Source organism: Pteropus vampyrus, unplaced genomic scaffold (genome assembly GCF_000151845.1).
Source record: "Pteropus vampyrus isolate Shadow unplaced genomic scaffold, Pvam_2.0 Scaffold388, whole genome shotgun sequence".
Lineage (NCBI taxonomy): Eukaryota > Metazoa > Chordata > Mammalia > Chiroptera > Pteropodidae > Pteropus > Pteropus vampyrus.
In genome coordinates, this window is record NW_011889169.1 from 1,205,367 (window position 1) to 1,220,038 (window position 14,672).

At 47.0% G+C, this 14,672-nt stretch overlaps 1 protein-coding gene across 1 annotated transcript; it reads right to left on the minus strand.

Moving 5' to 3' along the window:
• Nucleotides 1-768: 768 nt before the first annotated feature.
• PDRG1 (p53 and DNA damage regulated 1) lies at nt 769-8,036 on the minus strand. The gene is made up of 5 exons (XM_011380147.2): nt 7,854-8,036; nt 6,248-6,323; nt 5,133-5,207; nt 3,072-3,152; nt 769-2,454 (listed from the first exon to the last, which is right to left on the minus strand). Exons 1-5 carry the CDS (start codon nt 7,938-7,940, stop codon nt 2,372-2,374), a joined length of 402 nt encoding a protein of 133 aa, XP_011378449.1. The 5' UTR covers nt 7,941-8,036; the 3' UTR covers nt 769-2,371.
• Nucleotides 8,037-14,672: the final 6,636 nt, after the last annotated feature.

Consider the following 14,672-nt stretch of genomic DNA (forward strand, 5'->3'; position numbering starts at 1 on the left):
TTGGGGTTATGGAGGACCGAACCGTAAGTACATCTTCCCCTCTTTGTAATACCCTGACCTTGCATGTCAGGGGAAGCTGTAGAGCTCTCCTGATCATCTGAAAATCAGTATGCCAGAGCATCCCCATTTCTCAGATGGACAATGGAAGGATCAGGAAGGTAGAACTGCTTAGTGACGGTCCCTGCAAAGGTGTACTTTAAATCAGCTGGGTGATCTCGGTCTTCCTACTCAGGTTGGGAGCTGAGCTTTTTAAACCGGAAAGCCTTGGGCTGGCACACAAGGAGATGGCTTGGGGAGTTGGGCTCGATTAAAAAATGTCTCCTTTTCATTCCTACATTCCCATGCCACCTCTTGGTTTATAGGGGCGGTCTGATGGGCTAACTACTCTATGGGAGACCTCACATGGGACCCCAGGCAATTCCCTCTACCACTCTCTGCTTCAGGACAGTTCTGTTGGCTGCAGATAGCAGAATGTGACTGCCCAGAGAAGGGCTTTTGGAAGGAAAATACTGGCAAATCCAGTTAACCTTGGAAGGCCGGAAGCAAGGCCACTCTGGACCTGCCTCAAGCATGGTAACTTCCCTCCATCCTTGATACTGAAACGAGCCCTGACAGCCTCAAGCATAGGTTCCACCTTTCCAGCAGAATCTGTTTGACTTTTTCGCATAGCATCCACCTTGCCAGACAGGTAGGGGCAATGTTCAAACAGAAATTGTAAAACGGGCATTCATACCAGATAGTATCCACCAAAGTGAATGCTGCAACTCCCAACTTTTAAAATTTATATTTAAAAATATGCAACATAACAGCAACATTCTCTTCGCCCCAACCATGCAGTTTCTGTTCCAAGGGAACCACATTAGTGGTTACATACAAATGTAATGATTACATACAAATCACCAGCTTATTAGACACCTGCCTGCTGCTTGCTTTTCTCACTTAATCTTGGAGCTTGTTCCAAATCGGTGCTCAAAGAGTTTCTTTATTCTTGTTTATAGCTGTGTAGTATTCCACTACCTAGAGCTAATCAGTTCTTTAACTAGTCTGTGAACAGACTGTTTCCAATTCCATCTCCCTACTTCTTAGGGCCATCATGGGAAAAACACAGGAATTTCTACTAAAAAAACTCAAGAGAATGCAAAATCGTAGGCCTGAGCCAAATGTGACTTATGTATTTTGTTTGGCCAATACCCGTTACAAAAATTTTCTAAATTAGCAAGATTTAAAAAAACAAAAAATCCAACTTAAAAATCCAAATTTCTAGCCCTCTTGAAGAAAACTTAAGATTTGGCCATACCAGCCTGTGTTCTCACATAATTATTGGCAGGCACTGAGTGGAGCAAGGGGAATGGCAGTGTGCCCTCTCCATTTTGCCATTTGTTACTGCCCATCTAATCCCATCATTTCAAGGAGGAACCACTGTCCCTTCATAGGTGGTATCCTAAAGGGAATGGTGTGCCCTCAAGGTCTGAATGTGGTAAAGACTTGAAGGTACTATTCATTCATTCAGGGAACATTTATTGAGCCCTCAATGAACAGGAAAGACACTGTGTTGTCCTCACAGCACATTTACATTAGGACCCGAGACCACTGAAGGCAGACGGGAACTCTGAAACCAGCACTGGCCCCAGGACCTGCTTTCAGAGGTGGTGGAGGGGCATCCTGAATGCACGGAGCACGTTAAGAGGCAGTCCCCCTCACTCATCTCCGGTGCAGGGTTCTATAAGGCCTTCCTGACTAAAAACCCGCTGCGGCGGATTGATAAGCAGTGCCCACTCTGCTCCATCTGGGAGAAAGCAGAAAACACAGGCTAAAATGGAGACGGTGGAGGAAAATGGTGTGTCTGCTCCACAGATGACTGTGGTGAACCATGAAGCACCAAGATTCTGTCCTTTTTTCAGAAACCACCTGTGAGCCTCCTGTTTTTATTCTAATTCTGTTGAAAATGTCTTTCTCCTTTTCTTAGAGGAATGCTGGAATGAAGCTCCTATTCTTCCCCTCACCCTTCTTTCTTGCCCAGGGCCCATCTGAACAGCAGGCCACTGTTGAGAAGTGCCTGTTGCAGTCATTCTCATACCCCCACACACTCACTGGTGGCTGCCAAGGCCTGTCAATGGGTCTTGTGTCCATCTAGCCCCAGTGGTTAGGCCAAGCAGACACTGGCAAGTGAAGGGTTCCCTCCCACCATCACAGAGCAGCCAAGTGTTATAGATAAAGAGGCTTCGGACAAGGAGTCATGGCTGAATTCCTGACACCCGTCCCTTTACAGGGTAAATCCTGTCCTTTTAGGTTTCAAGGTTACAGAGTCCTAGGTTCTTCATGACCCCAGTGTGGATGCTGGTCTTAGGTCTCCCATCTTGGTTCTTGAGTTTCATCCTTTCAAGATGATCTTGAGAGCTTTAAGCTCATCCTGGTTGAGGGGGTTCAGGTTAAAACCCTTCAGTTCTGGTTTGCCTATGGGGAGAAAACAATCTATCAGTGGGTGAGTCAGGCCTCCTGCTTTCCAACCTACTGGCCCTGAAGTCAGGCCCAAAAAAGGGGCTTACACTGCATTCATGCTGCCAAATTCTTGACCTTGGGTTCTGATGGGGAAGGGCCTCAAATGTGCAATGCACTGAATAACGTACACTGACACCCATTCCTGAGTTACCAAGAACCTAGAGAGTCATGACTCTGCTACCAGAGACCTCCAGATTTCTGCCAGCCCTGTGACCAATCTGGAGTGGTTAGATTTACCTAGAAATTCAGCTCTAATCTCAACCACCTGACTCAGGCCTTCTGAGTTCTTTTAGTCAGAGCTATCCTGGTCCCTACACCATGCCCTGGCATATAATGTGAGATACCTCAGTCTCATCCTGGTACCTGGAAAAGAACCTGTGACAGAAAGAAGACCTCATAAACTAGAGACAACCACTGCCCAATGCCCACAGCCTCAGTGCCACTCAAGCCATCATTGCCCACCTGGGGGCGCTTCTCACCCCTGCCCTTCCAAGTCCATGTTGATCATTCTCTCCCCTCCTGGTTTTCTGTCCCCCTCCAAACCTCCCCCTTCCTGTGCTCCAGGCCAATACCTTGAGCCTCCAAGAGGCGGTTGACCTTCACTTTAAGTTGTTTCCGGAGTTTCTCTATTTCTTTATCCAGATGATCCTGATCTGAAAAATGAGATAAGCAAACAGGATGAGGTTATACCAGACTGACCCAAAAGGAGTTGGGGATGCCAGTCTCTCTCTAGCTCCCCTTGAGAGCAAAGGCTCTTAGCATTCAGGAAGGAAAAGGGGACTCTGGAGACCAATTGAGGAAAAAAAACTAAAATCTAGAAAAAGGATGTGACCTGCTCACAACCACTGAGTGAGTCCAGAACCAGACTAAGCACACCAGTCCCCTCTCGGTCCCCAGACCTGTTTTCATCATGCAAAGTATCTTAGGCTGGTCAGTATATAGGGAAGGCAACATGACGACTTTAGGTCACCCTCCCATAGTGAAATTATGGAAAATTCAAATGTGAGAACAAAATGAAGAACCTAGACTCAGTCTACCCTAAGATGGTTAGAAAATGGGTGACTAAAGGATTTTACAAACCCAAGTCCATGAAGGTGAGGGGTTTTTAGAAAAGCATGATTGTAGTAACATACAAACTAAACAACCTAAACAATCAACGGGCAAGCCAAATGCTCAGGTTTAACCTAATTAGCCACAGTAAATAGAAAAGGTTATGTTACAGACGGTACTTGAAGACAAACTGCATTATGAGAAGTGGAGGCTAACAAGCTCAATGATACAACTGATTAATGCCACCCAACCCATTCTACCTGCTCCATTTTCACCTGCTCATGGGAGACATGCTAGCAGGTTTGTCTTCCCCACACTTTCATTCTTTCTGATGGGGAGAAGCCCTGACCAGCCAAGCCTCCTGGCCTGGGAAATGGTTCTACTCAATGTTTTAAAGTGGCTTACTCAATGTAAACAATTAGCCCAGACTCTCATGAGATTGTTTAGCCTATGTCAATCCCTGAGAACCAGAGATGATGATGTCCCAGAATCCTTCTAAGTTTGGTGACAAGACCACATTTATGGGCCAAGAGAGCTGAGGACCAGATTCTGAACCCACATAAGTGACCCCTCTGAAAGCTTAGCCTGAGTGGCCTCCAGCACACTACCCACGTGCAATGACAACTCTTAATTTTATAAACATAATATTAGTGTATGTTGTTTAACAAGGCAGCTGGAAAATTCTCCCCCAACCTGATCTAGTTTCCTCTGCTAGAATTTTGATTTCAACAGAGACAACCTGTCTTCAGGGATGGAGACAACCTTGCTGGTCCTCTTGGCTCTTACATTTTCAAGGGTGAGAAAGAGAAAATATGCTTAGGACCCACTTGCCACCTGACTTTTCTCTTTATGATGCCTCTCCAAAGAGCTTCAAGGATTGTGGTTAGTGAAACTTAGTAATATCTGTTGAGCACCGAAGCTTTGGCAGACCCTAGAGGTTCACTCTCTCCAAACTCCCATTTTTAGCCCAGTGTCTCTTGCTGGGGATGTAAAAAATAAAAGCTCACTCTTCCAGGCTCCCTTGCAGCTATGGGTGGCCATGTGACTTAGTTCTGCCCATAGAGATGTCAGCAGAAGTCCCTGAGGATGACGACCTTAATTCCAAAATAGAAGGCAAGGCCGCATATGGAGAAAGCCCTTTGCCTTTCCTCCAGTCTTTCATGTGGGCATGAGGCCTGCAATGATATACCATAACCATGAGGATGTACTAAGGTGACAATGCTGAGCAGCAGTGCCAGCCTCAGACTGCTGATCTCTATACAACCTCTTTCATGAGAAAAACAAACCGTATTATCTCAAGCCTCAATTTGTTGGGTTTTCTGTTATTTGTGGTCCAACTTGTTTCTCACTAATAAACCAGCAGTATGCTAGGCACACATACTGGTTTTTTTTCAACTTCGCAACTATGCTATAGAGATGTACCACCCCGCTTAGAGATGATGAAATAGAGGCACATCAGTCTGAACCCTTTAACACAGCCACTTCTCATCGAGCTGTCCAAAGCCTGATTCTCGGTTCTGTGTTTAGACTGAGGCTAGTGGGGGAGGCAGCTGTGTCCCTGACTCATGCCCAGAAGGCCTTACCTTTCTCAATCATTTCCTTTGTCTGAGGGTGAGGCATCTTGATAAACATGTTCCCGAAGCAAACCATCACATCTTCTGAAATGGTAAATGGTCATTCCTTCAACAAATATCTTTGAGCACCTACTACCTGCCAGTCATTGTTTTAGATGCTGAGAACACAGAAGAACAAGACAAAGTTCCTGCTCTCATAGAACTTAAGTTAAAGTGGAGGAGGGGGAATAAACAAGGAAAGATATCATTTGTCAGACCCTGACAAGTCTAAGAACTGTAGAGAAAAATAAACCAGGGTAAGACAGATGGGGAATTCTAGAATAGGAGAGGGACTTTTTATACCAAGTGGTCTGAGGAAGCCTCACTGATTATGTGACATCTGGACAGAGATAGAAGAAAGTGAGGATATGAGCCCTGCAGACATCTGGGGAAAGAGTGAACCAAGCAGTGAAGATCAGTAACGTGCTTGGGGTGTTGGAGGAACAGCAAGGAGACCAGTGAGAATGGAGTCAATGAGTGAGGGGGAGAGTAGAGATGATATTGGAGAGTTCAAGGGCATCTGGATTACATGGGGTCTTACAGGACTCTAGATTTTACTCTGGTGAGATGAGAAGCAACTGGAAGGTTTCAGATTTTCCAATGTACTTTAAACAAAATTCGAACTTTTTCCCTTCATTATGGCCTGGCCTCTGCCCATCTTTCCAGCTTCGTCACATGCCCCTCCCCCTTGCTTACTCTGTCACAGCTACTTGACCTCTAAAAAGCTCCTATCCCCTTCTCCAATACAACACCTATCCCACATCCAGTCCCTTCTTCAGCTTTCTGTTTTCGATGATGTATTTATGTTGTTCTACTCATCTGTAGAGCACAAGTTTAGAAACCGAACTGTTTTTATTCCCCACCTCCCAGTTTTCCAGTGCCATCACTGATGACCCGTCATCAAGGCGAGCAGCTGAAATATTGAACCACAGTCTGTGTCAGACCTGCAAAATTTTCTCTCCTATCTCCACGGGCTGTGTCACAACCTGTGGCCTCCTGCCTGGTCTCTATTAAGGACAAGGCAAAGGCCTTAAACAGAAAGCTGAACAGGCCTCCTGGGCTACAATGAGGAAGTCTTGACTCACCAGAGAGGCTGAGATCCTTCTGCAGGGCCCTCAGGCCCTCTCGGTTCTGATTCCTTTTGGTGTCCAGGTCCACAATCTGAGAAGCACAGAGGCAAGAGGGAACTCAGTTACCTCTTACCCTAGCCTGTCACCTCCCAACAGACCAGAAGCTATTAAAACCTAACAGAAACAATAAGATATCATTCCTGGGTTACTTCTAGTGTCCAATCTAAAATGGATTGATGTGTGAATCTCTTTCTTACTCCTACTCAGCTTCCAGGTCCTTAAAGACCATGCTTTGTGCAGGTGTCTTCCCCCCGAGAGAAGGTGCTGGGGAAAATGCCGACAAAACAGGTAATTTTGGATTATTAACTGGAATGCTAGTTCTCAAGCTTTAGGGCATATGGACAAGTTCTTCCAGCTGATCCTTAACTAGTATCAAGAGAAGCCCAACAATACTAGACTGGATCAGGAGGAGGTAGGGCACTGGGATGGTAACAACGCAAGAGCTACCAAGGAAGCAAGGCAGTATAATGTGGTGCTAGAGAAAGGTGGCACTGGAGCCAAAATACCCAGGTTTGAATCCTGCTGCCTGCCGTGCACTGTGCAATTTCATCTTCCTATTTGCTTCTCTGAAAAATGAAGATATGATCAGTACCTACCTCATAAGTTATTGAGCCAGGAACGAAATGAATTAGCACAGTACTTGACACACAGTAAGTACTTGGTAAACTGCTATTATCATCACCAAGCGCACCATGATGCAGTGTTTAATAGGCTCTTACCCACATCTTTCCCTTCTCAGTAAACACCCCGAGGCCAATCATTCTAACTAGAGAAGAGTCATGACTCCATCTTCTTGACTCCTCCTACTCCCTCACCCCTGTCTGTAACCATCATTGATACCTACTCAGTCCATCTCCAAAATATATTTTGACCCATCCCTTACCTAGTTTGTGGCAATGGCCCCCACCAGGCCCTTGTCCCCTTATATTCTGTGCTCCACGGAGCAGCTAGAGGGATCCTTTTAAAACCTAAATCCAATGACCTCGTCCCTCTGCCCCCCATGAAATCCCTTCAAACACTCGGCACTTCGATTAGAGCCAGATCTAAACTTCCTGTTCAGGTCTACAAGGCCTTCCATGATCCAGGACCCATGTTCCTCCCGCGTCTCCACCCTTGCGCAATCAAACAACTCAGGCCTCTCTTCCACTCCTCTCCTTCCCTCAGAGCCTTGATTGGGACGGTGCAGGCCAGGTCAATGAGGGGGCCCAGGAACTGCATTTTGAAAAAAGTGTTCAGGTTAAGCGCCCAATGGATCCAAGGGGCAATGGATCGGGATCCGGAGAGCACAGTAAGGGGCAGAGGAAGGATAGAGAGAGGGGATGCCTAGTACAGGGCAGGCGCTCACCTAATACGTGCCGTATAAATGGATGCAGCGCGGCGCTGTGCCAAGCAGAGAGAACTGTCCTGTCTATGGTCACAGCTGTTAGAGCATCAACCCGGGTCAACTCACTGCCAGTTAGTGCTGGAGCCAAATTCCGTACCCTGCGCGCTTCCCTACGGCGCTCGCCACCAGGCCCCAACAGCCGAACCCCGGCCCCAGCGCCGCGGACGGTCCACCTACCTGCCGCTTGTCCGCTAACACCGCCTCGGCGAGCTCCTCCACTTCTACCAGGTACCGCAGCACCCGTTCGGCCTCGGGTGACAGCATGGTACCCGCCAGCTCCGACCCCGCTAGGCGACACCGGGCCTCAAGTTCCCCTCTAGCTCTGCCTGCGCAGGCGCTGCTCTGAGACGGGCTTCCGGTGCGCATGCGCATTAGAACACGAACGGCGGTGCGCAGGGTCCGATGCATGCGCGTCAGCCGAACGCAAGAGGCGGGGCCTCGTTTGGGGGCGGGGTTGAAGTTTCCCCTGCTGTCCGCAGTGCGGCCTCAACCTCTCCCTTCCTCCCTTTATGTATTCCTGAGCAATTATTATGTGCCGGGCAGTTTTAGGTACTGAGGATGCAGCAGTGAACAAAACAAAGTCCCTACCCTCATGCAACTTCATTCTAGTGGGAAACAACGGCAATTAATGACAAAACAAATAATTATATACTATGGAAGGCAGTGATAGGGCTTTGGAAAAATATATCATTCTTCCCCTGTTCGGGGCACACCAAGGAGGCCTGTGTGGCAGTGTGACATATTTAACCTCTGACACCTTCAGTTTCCAAATAGAAATGAATAAAAATCCTCATTGTCCTTCCCCAGGATCGGAAGGAGGCAGGAATCATTTTTAATTCACTTTGACCAGTGTTCATTGACCTCCTGTGTTGGGCTCAATGTCAGGAGCAGTTGATCTAGACCCAAGGAAGGGCCTGGAAAACCATAGGCAGTGAGCAACGAAGTGCCAGCTTGAAAAAGAAGGTCCGTAAGTGCTGGGAAGTGAATCCATGTGGGTCGTATGATCCCGGAGGACCTCCGAGAAGAGGCTGGCAAGTGAAAACTGGCCGTCTTTCAGAATCAGAGAGTTCCCTAGAGATCATGCCCAAACCCTTCATTGTACAGGTGGAAAAATCAAAGCTCAGAGAGTGGTGAGGACTTTAAAAAATCAATAGCAGATCTGGTATTAGAACTCTGACCTCCTGCCTCCCTAAGTCTAGCTTTCTATTCTATTCTTTTGGCCCCTTGTGACCAAGCACTTTCACACCCCTTGCCTTACTTGAATTTCCCAACCTTGTATGGGTGGGTTATTCCTTCCCCATTTCACAGCTGCAGATTCAGGCTGGGAGAAGGGCAATGCCTTGTCATGCAGAAAATTGGGAGCCAACGTGGGTCTAGAAGCTCTCCGGTCTCCATACCACAGCTATCTTAGGATCTGGAAAAAAGCTCTCCTCTAAACTGTGGCCCTAGAAGTCTCAGTGGCACCTCCTCTTTGCTTGGCTTTTGGCTGTCTTCAACTGCTGGAGGCAGAGCTAATTTTCCCTGTAGCTGCCTAGTATAGGGAAAGAAAGATTCATTAAGAATTCCTCATTGAGGGTGAATTTGTCGCCAAAATCAGGGTGTTTTGTGTAAACACCTTCTGGTTCAGAAACACAGACACAAGCCCTGGGAAGGAAGGGAGAACATTTGCCAAGGGAAAAATGGGCCTCACCAGGCATCACTGGAGCCTGGACCCCAGAACCGGGTCTCCTCCACCTTGGGGCCCAAAGAGGATTGGACTAGGCTGACCCCTGACCCCTGCCAATGGGCCTGGATGGGAAAGGGTTGAGGGAGGCTGCCAAATTGGTCACTTCTTGGCTGTGACTGGCCCTTAGAGAGCACCCCTGACTACTGGAAGTGTTGGAGAGGGAGGTCATGTCCAAGCCTTTGAGACAGTCAATCTTGAAAGGACTATTGTTTCTGAACCATCGATTTCACAAATATTTATTGACTACCCTGGCTCAGTTATAGGGATTCTGCCATGAACAAAACCAAACATGGTCCTTGCCCTCAGAAAGTTTCCAATCTGGTGGAAGAGACAGACAATAAACACTTGAACAAGTAAATATGTCATGCCCAGGTGGTGATAAGTGCTCTGGAGAACAACAGAGAAGGACAAGGTAGAGATGGAATGATGGAGGGGCTATTTGAGATCAGGTGGTCAGGGAAGACTCTGAAGAAAGAGGTGGCGCTTGAGCAGAGAGGTGGAGGGAGTGAGGGGGTGAGCCATGTGGATATTTTGAGGAAGAGCATTCCAGGCAGAGGGAAGAGCAAATGCAAATGCCCTGGAACTTGGAAGAACAGCAAGACCAGTGTAGGTGGAACTGAATGAGCAAGGGAGAGAAGGTAGGAGATGAGGACAGAAAGGGGGAGGAGGCACTGAACATGCGGGGCTATAGAAGGGGCTATAGATGCCCTTCCCAAATTGGAAAAGCCCTCCTTGGAGGTCACCTGCTGACATTGCCGTGCATGCCTGTGGCTTCCTGCTTCTCTCTGCTCATGGATTGAGTGGGGAATGTGGTGAGTTAATGTCCACAGGAGTGGCCTTCAACCAAGAAAAGAAAGGAGTTAGTGGCTGCATAACCCAGCTTCTTTGCCTTTCTGTGGGAGACCCAAGAGGAGGCTGTTAAAATCACCCAGGTAAGATAGATTGGTTGCTGGAGCAGAGGTAGCAGTGGGGCTGGTGAGCACCAGTGGAATTCTCAAGGACCTTGCACACATTCCTCAGTCAGCCTGGATTAATTTTCTCCCACATCTCTGTACCTGCGTAACTACTACATATATCCCACTTATCAGCTTGTTGTCACCTCCCCCTACAGGTCAAGAGTCCGCACTTGGCCCCCACAGCTTCCCGGGCTTCCCCCACCTCTACACTTATCATAACGTCTTTTTTCTGTGATAATCTCCCTTGCCAGTTATGAGCTCCTCAAGGCAGGGACCTTATGTCTTGTTCGCTGCTATGTCTCCAGAACCTAGAATTGTGCCTGGCACACAGTAGGTGAGAACATCTATCACTTTCCAGGATGATAATATAATTTACTTATATTATTTACAGGTTGAAGGAGTAGACTCAATATGAAGTAGAACTTTCTAAAATCCAAAGTATCCAAAGATGAACAAGCTAACTCAAGGGTAAGTGATTGCCCATCCCAGAAGGTATGCAAAGCTGGACTGCCACATGGTTGAGATACTGCAGAGGGTGAGTCCCTCTGCAGTCTTAGATGGGGGTGATATCCACTAAGTCTTTTCTAACCAGATAAACTCAACCTGGTCAGACTGAGGGAATGCCTCCCATCTTTAGCCACCTCAAGCCTGGGCCAGAAAGGAGGTGGCTGCTGGGGCTTTGGTGTTTGGGGACTGACCAACTTCATCCATTCCCCTTGGATCCCTTTTTACTACTTTTGTGCACCCCCCTTGGTAAGTGTTCAGTAACCTGCACTCACTTCTCTTCTTGGAGGGGACTGCCATCAGGCTGCTGGACCCTCCTGAGGGGACTTATCCTCCCCCTAAGCTGTAACCCATCATTTCAGGGATATGAAAGCTCACCTTCCCTGCTTGGGCAGCTGGCGGGGATGTGGGTGGATAACTCTGAGGTATAATTACACTCAAGGTCTCCTGTGGGATTGGGCTGAAGCAAACACCCACAAGACATCCGCAAGCCCTACTTGGCTTCCTCTCCTTCCCAGTCCTGCCTCCTCTACTCTTTTATGGTCAAAACCCTCCAATGCTCTCATCTCATTCAGTAAAAGCCAAACTCATGACCAAAGCCCATAAGGCCCTGCATGACCTGCCTTACCTCTCTAGGGCATCTCTCACCTCTCTCCTCACCTCCTTGCTGTTCCTCAAACATGCTAGGCACAGTCCCACCTCAGGACCTTTGCACTGGCTGCTCCCTGTGCCTGCACTTCCCCCTGACATCAATATGTCTCCCTTCTTCATCTCCTACAAGTCTTTGCTTAAATCCCACCTTCTCAATGTTGCCTACCCCAACCTCCCTAATCAAAAATGCAACCCCTGCCCTTCCCAGTAACTCCTGATCAACTTCCTCTGTCCTACTTTTCTTTTTTTAAATAACACTTATCACTTTCCATGAGGGTGGGGAATCTTTGTCTCATTTGTTACTGATATATCCCAAATGCTTAGAACAGTGCCTGGCCCATAGTACGTACTCAATAAACATTCTTGAATGAATGAATAAGAAAAAAAGCCAGAATTGTAACCAAGGCAGATACTCTCCGAGGTCAGGCTCTTAACCCCTATGCTGGAGGTAGGGAGTGGAAGTGACAGATCACCGCAGGCCTTGTTGGCTAAGGTAAGGGAGTTGTATTTTGTTCTCAGACCAGTGTGAAGGTTTTGAGCAAGCACAGAACATGATTGGGCTTACTTTGTGAAAGCTCCCTCTTTCTGTGTGGATAGGATGAGCTAAAATGGGCAAGTGTGGTACAGTCCTCTGGGTGTGTGTGTGTGTGTGTATGTGCATGTCAGTGGTGGGAGGGTGATGATGGGGACTTGGAGAGGTGACAGGGCTGTGTCTGCACTGGGGCTGGGAGCAGCAAGAAACCAGCTCATATTCTATTTCTCCAGGCAGCCTGGGAGGCTGCTTCATGGGCTCTGGACTGTGAGTAGTCCAGGCCGGGCCTTCCAGCTGCTGACAATATGTCCCTGTCTCACAGATGGGCTATTTGCTCTCCTGGGTGGTCCCCATCTCCTCTCTCTGCTTCCTTTGCGCCCCTGTGGGCTTGGCAGGTGGAGGGGAGGCCTCCACTCCCTCTCCTCTCCTGACCCAGAGAATAATCCTTTATATTCATGCGCTTCTCCTTATGTCCTCACTTCATCCTCCCACAGCCCCCAGTTACAAGGAAATCTGATTCCCATTAGGCTGATGAGGACATTGAGGCCTGGAAAGGGGATGGGACCTCCCAAGGTCGTGAAGCCAGATGGGGACGCTAGGTGGGGAGCTGCCTCCCAACTCCCCTCCCCTTGATTTCATCAGGCAACAGATGGTCCCAAGGTTTGACCTCAAAGAGAATACAAGCCCAGAATGTTTCAGGCCTCCCTGAGCTGGTCTTTACCACTACCTTTCATACTAAATCCATTCCTTTTAAATTCCATGAATAGATTCTTCTTATTGAAAATGAAAACATGACAGAGAAAAATAAAGATTCTTTTTGACACTCCTCCCCCACCTCGGTTTGGGTGTGTATTTTCAGAACTATGATATTTGGGTTATATTTTCAGAACTATGATATTCATTTAAGGACATAGTTAGGAACGCAAAGAACATATATAAGACTATTATGTGCGTGGCAGAGTAGGAAGGTGGGACAGAGAACATTACACTAAAATGAACCCACTCCACTACCTGTTTGCTCTTGGGCATTTTTGATTCGGGTATTTCAATCTCTCTCCTACTTTCTTACAGCAGCAAAATCTTCTGTAGTGTAAGCACCACAGTTCATTTGCTTATCTAACTTTCTAAATCACAATTTATAGTTATTTTTCATGCAATTAAGTACAGAGGGTTGAATTAATCCCACCTCTCAGTTCTTAACACATGGTCACGAGTTAGTCTGCGAAGACCCTCTATTGTTTGTATTATTTTCTTCTTCCTCCCCCTACTCAATTCTGACTTTGCCAAAACCTCTGCTGTTTGATATGTCCTTAAATATTTGAGATTTCTTGTAAAATGCATAGTAGTTGTTTTATGTGTTTATGTATTTTTTAAATTCTTACTAAGGTATAACACATGGAAGAGCACACAAATCATAAGTGTACAGTTCAATGAACTTTGAAAAACTGAACACAACCATGTAAGCAGCACTCACATCAAGCAACAGAACATCAGTAGCCCCTAAGGATATCCCTTTCAAGCCCTCCTAACCACTACCCGAAGAAGAACCACTCCCCTGACTTCTAACACCATGCACGGGTTTGGCTTGTTCTTGAACTTTGTACAAATGGAATCCCAGCGTGTGCTTTTTGTGCCTGACTTCTTTCTTTCACCATTTTATTCATGAGATTTATCTCTACTGTTGTGTGTAGCTATAGATCACTTACTCTCAATGGCGTAGTGTATTCTATTGGATGACTACACCATAATTAAACCATTCTGCTGTTGGTGGACATGTGGTGGTTTCCAGCTTGAGGCTGTCACAGAGTGCAGATATAAATAATCACATATGTATCTTTGGGCACACACACACGTACGCATTTCTGTTGTATGTCTACTTAGGAGTGGGATTGCTGGGTATGTTATCAGCAGTAGATACTGATAAACTGGGTATATATTCTAAATCCACATAAATATTATTGTGCTGTAAGTCATGTTTATTTCCTAACTTTTTTTTTTTTTGCTCCTCCTGGTGTTTCTCTGATCTATCCATGTACTCTGTGTACCTGCAGTTTCTTGCTCCTGGCAGCTCCAGAGAACCCAGAACTGCTTTCCTCACATTTTACTTGTCCTCTCCCTTGGTTGTGGATGCTCGAGTCTCCTTTTTCTCCCCATCAGCACACACAGTGCCACACCAAACACCTTGGTGTGCTGTTGCCTTGTCACAGGACAGGCATACACTTGTTTTTCTTAAATGCTGCCACATTCTTCTCCAGGACAGCTGTACTAATTTATACTTTTACCAATGATGCACATCCTCACCAACATTAGGTACTATCCACCTTCTACGGCTTGCCAGTGTAGTAGTATATTTACTGAACCATCTCAGGTGGATGGACGTTTAAATTGCTTTCCATCTTTTGGGATTATAGATGCTGCTGCAATGATCCTTCAGGAACACATCTCCTGGTACTTGTCTGTAAGTTCAACTTCTCGGCCTCATCTTCCACCACTCTTCTTGAACCCTAGGTGGGAACCCTGACTTTCCCACCTCTCTCTGCCTATGCTCAGGCTGTGCCCTCTGCCCTCTGCCCTCTGCCTTTGCTTTCCTTCTCTACTTCTGCATGCTTACTCCTCCCATAATGCCC